The 10,072-nt window shown below is 39.1% G+C and overlaps 2 protein-coding genes across 2 annotated transcripts in view; both read right to left on the reverse strand.

Moving 5' to 3' along the window:
- abcc8 (ATP-binding cassette, sub-family C (CFTR/MRP), member 8) overlaps window positions 1-1,527 on the reverse strand; it is an 83,476-nt gene extending 81,949 nt beyond the window's left edge. The window contains exon 1 of the mRNA XM_037683183.1: window positions 1,466-1,527. Coding sequence (XP_037539111.1) covers window positions 1,466-1,486 — 21 coding nt within the window. The 5' untranslated portion in view covers window positions 1,487-1,527. The remainder of the gene's footprint in view (window positions 1-1,465) is intronic.
- A 2,335-nt stretch (window positions 1,528-3,862) lies between these two features.
- ush1c (Usher syndrome 1C) overlaps window positions 3,863-10,072 on the reverse strand; it is a 21,426-nt gene continuing 15,216 nt past the window's right edge. Inside the window, exons 15-20 of the mRNA XM_037683428.1 lie at window positions 7,924-7,965; window positions 6,808-6,861; window positions 6,606-6,705; window positions 5,186-5,295; window positions 4,993-5,048; window positions 3,863-4,042 (exon numbers count right to left, since the gene is read on the reverse strand). Of these exons, the coding sequence (XP_037539356.1) occupies window positions 4,030-4,042; window positions 4,993-5,048; window positions 5,186-5,295; window positions 6,606-6,705; window positions 6,808-6,861; window positions 7,924-7,965 (375 nt within the window). The 3' untranslated portion in view covers window positions 3,863-4,029. The remainder of the gene's footprint in view (window positions 4,043-4,992; window positions 5,049-5,185; window positions 5,296-6,605; window positions 6,706-6,807; window positions 6,862-7,923; window positions 7,966-10,072) is intronic.

Raw genomic sequence — 10,072 nt, forward strand, 5'->3', positions numbered from 1 at the left:
GGGGGGGCGTATATAGAAAAACAATGTGCTTGAGTCCAGATGGGGTTTATTTAAAAAAAAAAAGGCCTGATCTCCCTTCGATCACATGTGATCTGGAAATAGCAGATTACCATCTCTATCAAGATGTTACGTGTCAATAAATCAGTGGTGTAAATAGAAGCAAAGATGTTCAAAGCTCTAAAAGTAAGGAGGAGGATTTTAAAATTCATACAGAATTCAACAAGGAGTAAATCCAGAAAGGAAAGAAGGAGAGAAATGTTTTTGTCTTTAAGTCTTAATGGAAAGATAAATCTATCTGGCAACAATGCTTTGAAAGACATAATGTGCATTACAGTCCATCCATCCATTATCTTTATCCGCTTCTTCCTTTCTGGGTCACAAGGGTCACTGGTGTCCTTACCCAGTAGTCACTGTGCGAGAGACGTGGACACCCTGGACAGGTCTCAGTCCATCACAGGGACACATAGAGACAAACAAGACAAACAACCATTCACTCTCTCACTCACACCTAATTTAGAGTCACCAATCAGACTAACATGCATGTTTCTGGTCTGAGGGAGGAAACTGGAGTACCCGGAGAAAACCCACGCATGCACGGAGAGAACATGCAAACTCCACCCAGAAAGGTCCCGGGACAGGATTTGAACCAGCGACCTTCTCACTGATCGAGCTGAACATTTTGATGAATACATCATTTAAATATGCAGAAGTGTTTGATTTCAAAAAGCCATAAAATGAACTTTAATCAGAAAAACAACTATTTTAACTGAGTCAGCATTATCACAAACAATTGTTTAGCTTTGTATTCATAATACAAACAAATCAAAGGAAAAATAAGCCAAGTGTTTGCTCTGTGAACGTTTAAATATGATTCATTAACCTGCACTCACTGTATGGGCACACCTGGACAGGTTACCCATGAATGACCTTGGCTGAATTAAAGCATCAGACAGAGGTGCATGAAGAAGAGGAGCAGCAGAGGGGATGAAGGGGGCACAAACTGGATATTAAGGACTCTGGTGATTCAATAGGCCTACAGCAGCAACAGGATCCACAAAATCCGTCAGCATCACAACCAGCAGCAGCCATGGTGTTGGAGCATGTGAGTATGGCTCAAGTGGACCCTGGGTTTTACAATTAATCTTATTTTTTATTGCCACTTGTTGAGAGAACAGGAGGAAGGTGGGATTGCGCGTTTTAAAATGTTCTCCATCAGCTCCAACACAACCGTCCATATTTCACTCTTCTCTAATTCCCCTCCAGCATGATGGATGTTCCCATTAACGACTCCACGCAGCTGATTCATGGACTAACACGACCTGAACTGACTGGTTTAAACGGGGATCCATCTCTGCTCTTTGAATATGTGTAGATTTATGTGCTTGTTTCCCCACGTGGGTTAAAGACGAGCACGGGAGGAGCAGAGGAGTTCTCCTGCACGAACAAGGGAAGAGTCGCTTCTTACCGGTTTGTACCGTGAGATCATTGTTCCAGCTTCTGACTTCAGACACGATCCTCAGCTGGGTCACATCCGGTTGTTGAGCCAAAAGCGGGTAGATCCACGGAACCGCAGTCTCGCATGGGTTCGGGGTGCGCCCCGGACTCTCCGCGCCCTACTTTGCGCCGGAGCAGCGAACCGCAGGCGGCGGTTTGCGTGAGGAGGCTGGGAGCTGTCCACGGTGCTGATCCACGGTACCTTGGAGGAAGAGGAAGAGGAGGAGGAGGAGGAGGAGGAGGGAGGAGGGAGGCAGATCTCTCAAGGCCACCTTTGGAATCTGTCCTGAACCAGAGCAGAGGAGGTCTCCAAGCCTGGCGCACAGACGCCACGAGACAATGAGCTGTTATATAAGAACCAGGCGGGATGGTGTGAAACACGCGCACGACCTCACGTCCTAAACTGCACGAACTGTCCCTTATATTCCAATTTAAAATGTGCATTTGACCCAAATAATCCCAAATCTCATCTTAACCTATTTAATACCATTACCTAAAATTATATTTTTATCAGTCACGGGTCCAAAATTCAACAAGGACCACCATTGCCCCCTGTGGACGCATTACTGCAAAAGTGGCTTACCGTGGTTGGAATAAATCGATACAAAATGTATTAAATACAGGAAAAATGAGAACCCATCAGTTCATTATTGATATTAATAATCGGGTTTTAGATGGTAGCATCTTAGGAACAAGCTCTGAAGCCACTGGACCTCCAGCTCTCATGTAAAGAACTTCAGGCTGTTTTGAACCTGGACTCGTCTTTTAACACCAACATTAAAAATGGTTCCAGGACTTTGTCCAGCTGTGCAATGTTACTAAGGCTAGAAACACCTGGTTCTCAAACTCTAAAAGTCTTCAGTGGATCCAGAACACTCCTGCCAGAAGCTTTTATTGTTCCACACAAAGCACTTTCCTCCCAGACTGCAGGTTTACATGTGGTTCCTATAAAGATTCTAAATGTAAAATGGGCTCTAGTTTCTCGTGTGGAACCAATGTCAAGTTTCTGAGGTGACACCCTTTATAAATCCTATAGTTAACTTGTGTTTCCTGAGCTATCCTTTAGTTATAGGTCGACTGCTGGGAGGACAAACTGACCACAGTTCCTCACTCTGTTCTCCACATTTTTCATTATTCTCGTCTGTTTTGTTGTGTTTCCATAGACGCCACATCTGGACTGACCCCGTTTGTCTATCATCTTTAACCCCAGCCAGTCGAGGCAGACGGCTGCTCAGCCTGAGCCTGGTTCTGCTGGAGGTTTCTTTCTGCTAAAACGGAGTCATTCCTTTCCACTGTCGCCAACGTGCTTCTCAGGATGGGAGATTGCAACAGAATAAAGATCTGACACAAACAGATGGCTTTATGTAACTTTTATAAATTGATGTTTCGTAATGTGCCATATGTGAACGCACCACATTGTAATCTGGGTCTGGATCAGATGTATGGTTTGGACATTTTTTTTGTATGATGCTCAGAGTTTTGTTGAGAATTAGCACATTATAAATAAACTGCAATGAATTTAGAGCAAATGTAATGTTTGAATGCTTTACTTTTTTTTTAAAAAGAAAAGATTTTGTGGTAAATAAGGTAAACTCGTCATAGCTATTGCTAACAGTTTAATTTTTACACTTAAAAAAATTGACAATTTCAAAAGTTTATTCTCATCAGAGCACTAGTATTTAAACACAAAGCAATATATTTAAAATGTTATTTAAAACACATTTACAGTAACTACAGGTCTTCAGCATCAAAGATGATCAGATTTAATTACTTTTAATTCTTTGTAAATTTGTTATTAAAGTAATTAATTCCTTGTTAATTACCTTTACCTCCTTTACTTTGCAGTTTCACTTTTGATAAAGTGCAAATTTCACAGCAAAAAACACATTTTATTAATAACTAAACGCTCTTAAATGGAAAGGAGTTTTCATTCAAGTAAAATCAACTGTGTTTTTATGAAAAATGCAGACAGATGGAGGTCAATCCTGGACTTTATTGGAGACACAAATCTCAAATATTTATATATATCAAAACCTAAAAGAGTGAACAATTAAAAAACACAAAATCTTGATTTAAAGCACTAATTCTTGTCCTCATTTAAAGGCTTCATTTGAGAACGAACTGCTTGTATCATTAAGTTTCATTAGCCTATAAACTGTGCTTTAAAAGAGAAATAGGAAATCAATCGAAACAAGAGGACCTCATGTTTAGTCTCTGCTGGCTAATAAGCGTCGGAAAAAGCAAATGGGAGACGTTATTGATTACAATCTATAATTCCTCATCCTTCTACTGACAGATGCAGATCAGCCGAAATGAGGTCAGTTATTTTGAGGACTACGAAACATTGACTGCGCAGTCCGTTGACAAAAACAAGACGGGGACAACGAACGTGGACCGCGTGCTGTCAGCCTAAAAGACAACTGGCTCAGTCTCAAAGAGCAGCGAGAGGTTCCAGCTGAAAGAGCAGCTCAAGGTTTTGTTTGAAGGTGGAGGAGAAGCTTCTTCGTGATCGCTCCTGGTTTCTTGGCATGTGGACTAGAAGAACGTCCTGCAGGAGAAATTAGAATTACTCGTAAAATCTACTCATTTTCTCTGATCTAGTGAGTTCAAATGCACCCAGACAAAGCAATAAAAACTAATATTCTTCATTAGCTCACCTCCTGTAAAGTACAAACTGTGCAAACGTTAATTATTTCAAGCTTATCACGGTCACTGCACCCTGATCACAACAAACAAGCAAACAAACACACGAACGCAGGGTAAACATTAAAAACGGTCAAAAAGAAAACGGTTTCTTCATTTTCTGGGTCGGGTCATTCAGATTCAAAGTAAACGTTAGAACATGTAACAGTCCCGTGGAACAACATCAATCAGAGCGACTGCTGAAGGCTGGCAGGGGCCTCACGGTGTCCATGACCCGACGACACGAGGCAGAATGTACGACTAGATTTATGATGGGACAGGCGAGTGTCTTCAGACAGCAGGACGTTATCACTGAATGGCACATTTCACCTCGTTTTAACCGCTTCTTAACAGAAAAAGTGAATTCTTTACACTGTAAGCCCCAGTTATAGTTTTACATTAAGCCAAGCTGGAACAGACAAACTGGAAAGAAACTAACAAAACTGCTCTGTTGTTCTTGTTTTATTCTGATTGACTGACTGTCACATGTCCTGAAGCCCAAACAAAACCACGAGGCACACCAAGCACCCTCCCTCCCCTTTGTAAAGGGAAGAAAAGGAGGGTTGAAGCGGATTACCCGAACGAGGGTGAAGTAGGAGGAGAGGTGGTGTTAGTGCTGAAGTAGATAACCGTGTCTGTAAAGTGTTGCGCTGCCTTCAAACACCTTTCTGTTCACAGTGGGACTGACTGATGCTGCCTTAGGGCTGCTTACACACACACGCACACGAACACGCACAGATTTGTTAACTACTGAACCAATATTTGGTGCAACAACAAGAATGTTGTACTTAAATAAGCAATAACAAGAATGCTTACACTTCATCTTCATAATCTTTAGGAGGGGAGACGGCAATCACAACATCGATCCAGTCCTGAGGAAAGATTCAAAATCTTCATGCGACTAAATCGATCCGAAATATGAGCTCAAGCTGAATCAAGAACAATCAATAAAAAGTTACACCCTGTTACTGTGCATAATTCTATATCTCAGTAAGAATCGGACTCGTACCCCTCCACTGTTCCAGGCTCGAGCCAGAGAGTTCTGTCCTTCAGTCAAAGTAGCGTCGATCAGGATCTTCCCGTTCACGGCCATAAGTTCATCCCCGGGGACAATCCCACCTACAAACACACAGCTGAGACCTTTAACTTCTGAAAATCCCCAACGTGAAAACAGAAAGATGGTTAAATACGAACACAAAGGCACACTGGGTTTTGTCACTGTAGATAAGTAAAACGTTTCAAAGTGTATAGTTTTAATATTTAGTGTCTTTGTTTGATAGTACAGTAGTCTCTCGCTACTTCACAGTTCGACTTTCGTAGACTCGCTCTATCGCAATTTGTCAAAGATTGAACACGAGAAAAAAATTTGTACACGACACACGATTGTCAACTTTAATATTACACACACGACTGGGACAGTACGGGATACTGTACAGTAAAAAGTTAACGAAAAGATAAAATACTTCAGACAGGTGCCACCATTTTGTAGTTTTCTCTCAATAAGCCTTCACTGTGCTCATAACAACTACATTTCCCAGAAGTCAACAGGGCCCTGCCGAGAAGCCCCATTTCCTTCTGCTGAAACACTAGAGGGAAGTTTTGATCTGATTGGAAAAAGTTTGGTGCTTATTACAGTGACTTCGGCGCCCAGCGGGTGCAGAGAGCCACATGGAACCCACCAAACAGGACCAGAACTGGATCTCCAAGACCTATCTGTGAATCTTGAGAGATGGTAGCCAGCCCAAGAGGACTTCCAAGTGAGACGTGTGCAGCCGAAGGTCCGGCGCTCCAGCTGGAGCCACCACCAATAACCTGAGCCAGAGAGCCGACCAGAACCAGCAGGGTAGGTCCGCAGAAATGGAACCGTCGAACCGGAACCGAGCCGCTGCTGTTCTGCAGAGCTAGTGAGTAAAACTCAGTAGCTGCATATAAGTATGTTGTTAAAATTAGTAAGTTTAAGAGTTTGGAACATTGATTGTGAGCTTCATTGCTGCAAGGTAGGTCTGCAGAAACGGAACAGAGTCGGACCGGAACCGAGAGCTGCTGCTGTTCTGCAGAGCCCGTCAGGTAAAATTTAGTAGCTACATATACAGTACTGTACCTATGTTGTTAAAATGAAGTAGGTTCAAGAGTTTAGAACATTGCAAGAGTGTGGGAAGGATTTCTAAAGCATTAAAATATATATAAATACTATAAATATAACGTTGCTATTTCGTGGATTTTCACTTATTGCGGGGGGAGGGGGGGTGTCAGGAATGTAACACCTGCAATAAACGAGGGACTACTGTATTTTCAAAAAAAAAAATTGGGCAGAGTTTGAAGTAAAACACAAGTAGGTGGCCCATGGGCCAGTCAAACCCAGCTGCACCGTGTCCCAGCTCGACCTGTTACAGCATGCAGCACCCCTGAAGAGCTCACAGTGAACTAACCGTGCTTATCGGCAGCACCACCTTCATAAACAGAGGACACCACCAACTTTCCCAAGGGGGAGTCGGCTCCTCCCTCCAAAGCCACATCAAGCTGTCCGCTCTTTAAAGAGAGAAAATAAATAAACCTCTTTCAGCCACGTCTCAGAATATCAAAACCCTGCAAGAGATTTGTTTTAATAACTGGAGAAGGTTTTGTAGCTACCTTTTTGATTCTCAGCAACCTCACATCCCGGCCCGCTATCTGCTCCGTGGAGAACTATCAACAGAATAATGGAGAAAACAGCCCATTACAGCCAATTACTAAGAAATATCAAAGATAATGATGCTTATTTTCGCATAATTTACATAAAAACATAAATTCAATTTAATTGATCAGTTTTCAGCTCCCAGCTCTGAAATCAACTTCCTGTTTGTGACAGATTTATCGTTTTAAAACTAAACTAAAAACTTTACTTTTTAAAAAGAGCTTTGAGTATTTTATCTGTGCTGTGTCTGTTTTATCACATTTGTTTTTAAATATGCCAATCCTTTTTTTTTTATTTAGTGATTTAACTGTGGGTTTGATTAATTTTTAATTTTGGCACCAGTATTATTATTTTGTGAAACTGCTGCTTTAAGTCTTATTAATACTCTTTTAAACACTTTGGGCACTGCTTGTGTTTGATAAATGAGCTATAAAAATAAAGTTGAGTTGAGCATTTGACTAATGGTCAAAGGCTCCATCTGCAGTTTTACAGGCTACAAAATGAAAAACAAAAAAAAAGGGTAATAAATTTCTATTAAATTCCTGTAATGACGAACAAAGAACCAGCCCAACAAAGTGACTAAGAAAAAATATTTTCATGCATAAAGCTAATATAAACACAATACACTAAACCTTCCGAGTGACTTAAATAACAGCAAATTATTTCAAATAACTTTTAAAATAAAAAAAAATCATAATAAAACTTTGGTGAAACAGAGTGGCATCTACAAAGTGCTGACCAAATTATTTTAGATTTAAAAACTGTGCTAAATTAAATCAAACCTCCTCAAATAAACTTTAGTTCAAACTTTAATCAAAACTTTAAAAATCCACATCTACTTTAAATATATTGATTTAAATTAAGTTGTATATGTGAACAGACAGACCTGCTTGTTTCAGATACTGAATTAGTTAGCAACCGCTTTGGTAAATGACTATATAATAACTATACAAGCAGACATGCTTTGTATTTCTATCTTTTACTATTTAAAAGTTATTCAATGTCAATTTAATCTGTGATCTGCAGAATATTTCTGCACTTCTGCAGAGCAAACGAGCACAAGCATACAATACCATGGAGTAGGGGTCAAAGTCATCCACGTGTTTTTGAAATCCCTGAAAGAAAAGCAACATAAAGTTGATAAAAAAAGGTTTAACACATAAAGACAAAGTTATCGAACCGAACATGAGCTGTGAAAACAAGAGGCCAGATTTCCTTTGACAAGTTCAACGTCACAATCAATAACTCCAAAGCAATTAAGCCTCCAACATAAATTCAGTAACAACAAAAGTAAACCAACACTAATTCATCTGAGGACCTCGGTTATTTAATTTTACAGGAGGGGGAAGGAATCGGAACAATATTGAATAAACAAACATTAATCTCTGTTTCTTTATAGTTCCTGCACAAACACTTTAAATTAAACATAAAAAATTACAACCTTTGTAATGTTTTAATTTATTGGCTTCAGCTCCATCATTAAAAACTAACTGGAACTGCAGATAAATCTAATAAAACTTGGGATTTAATGAAGAAAAACAGCCTTGCTGTTCTCTCACAACACACGCCGTACCATCGCAGTGTTTTCAGGGAAGCACATCTGATGTGGAAACCTTTTCTTACCGGTAAAAACTGAAAACGACTCACTGCAGTGACACCGCGGTGCATTCCAACACTAAACATGCGCACTGTCACGGCTCCGAATCGATGAAAAAGCAGTCATGCACAAACAGCTCGATCAAAAGGCAGCGATGCAGCAAACAGAACGAACATTCAAAACACGAGCAAATCCACTCAGGTTAGACTGAGCCACGATTTAACCTGATGTGTGAGCGCGGAGGAAAAAAATGACAAACAGCACTCGAGATTAATAAAAGGGTCAAAAGGATCAGATTACTTGTTTGTTGTTTGATTTAAAAGACGAGTTGAAAGGTACCATCCGTTTTAGCATCTCTGGAGGCTGAAACACAAAACCAAGCCATTGTTTTCAGTAAATGCAAAATAATTTTTAAAAAGCAGCCTTCTGTTTTATACTTAACCCACATTTTTAGAAACATACGTCTAACATAACTAGCACAACATATATGTAACCCAGTTCTGTTGATGTCACACTCCAGCCTGAAGCAAGCACACTTTATTGTATCAGTGAAACACAGAGCCCACTACAGCACGCCTTCATGAACATGTCTCTGGTGTTTACAACAATTGTCTTCGTGGACATTTAATCAGCTCGTCAGTAGTTCCTCTTTTAATTTAAGCATTCTCTCACTTCTGATAAGCTAAAATCCACTGTGCACACGAAATCGTATTTCTTTGGTGAATGCTGATTTGTTGTTTTGTTTTGTTACCATACTTTATTTTCCTTTTTACAAACTGACTACTGCACACTTTATGCTGTACAACCATTAAAACGATCAGCTCATTCTGGAAATGAATGCTGACTCTTGGTTTTTTATATTTCTATACTCTCAGCATGTTTAACTTTACTTTAAGATAATTTCCCCACATAAAAATATATAAAGGTTCGATCAGATATTTTCTTTTCTTTTAAAATCTGCTTCACCAATTTTCTTATGATACATTTAGTTTTAATGTAGCCTTTTATTAATTTTAGCTTTTAGCTTAATTTTTGTTGCTTTTATCTTTACTTTAAGCTACACACTTACTACTTTTAGCTAGCATTTTGATGCATTTAGCTTTTCAACTACAATTTGGTACTTTCAACATATAATTAGTGCTTTATTATTTTTAGTTTTAGCCTTTTTTAACTTGTTAGTTTTAGCATAACTGTTAATAATTTTAGCTCGTCTTTTGATACTTTTGGCTAGTCTTTTGACAATTTTAGCTAGTCTTTTGATACTTTATTCTTTTAATACATTTAGCTAGTCTTTCGATACTTTTAGCTAGTCTTTTGATACTTTTAGCTAGTCTTTTGATACTTTATTCTTTTGATACTTTTAGCTAGTCTTTAGATACTTTTAGCAAGTCTTTTGATACTTTTAGCTTGATACTTGATACTTTATTCTTTTGATACTTTAGCTAGTCTTTTGATACTTTTAGCTAGTCTTTTGATAATTTTAGCAAGTTTTTTGATACTTTTAGCTTGATACTTTATTCTTTTGATACTTTTAGCTAGTCTTTTGAAACTTTATTCTTTTGATACTTTTAGTTAGTATTTTGATACTTTTAGCTAGTCTTTTGATACTTTTAGCTAGTCTTTTG

This window comes from Nematolebias whitei, chromosome 10 (assembly GCF_014905685.2).
Source record: "Nematolebias whitei isolate Nwh7 chromosome 10, NemWhi1, whole genome shotgun sequence".
Classification (NCBI taxonomy): Eukaryota; Metazoa; Chordata; class Actinopteri; order Cyprinodontiformes; family Rivulidae; genus Nematolebias; species Nematolebias whitei.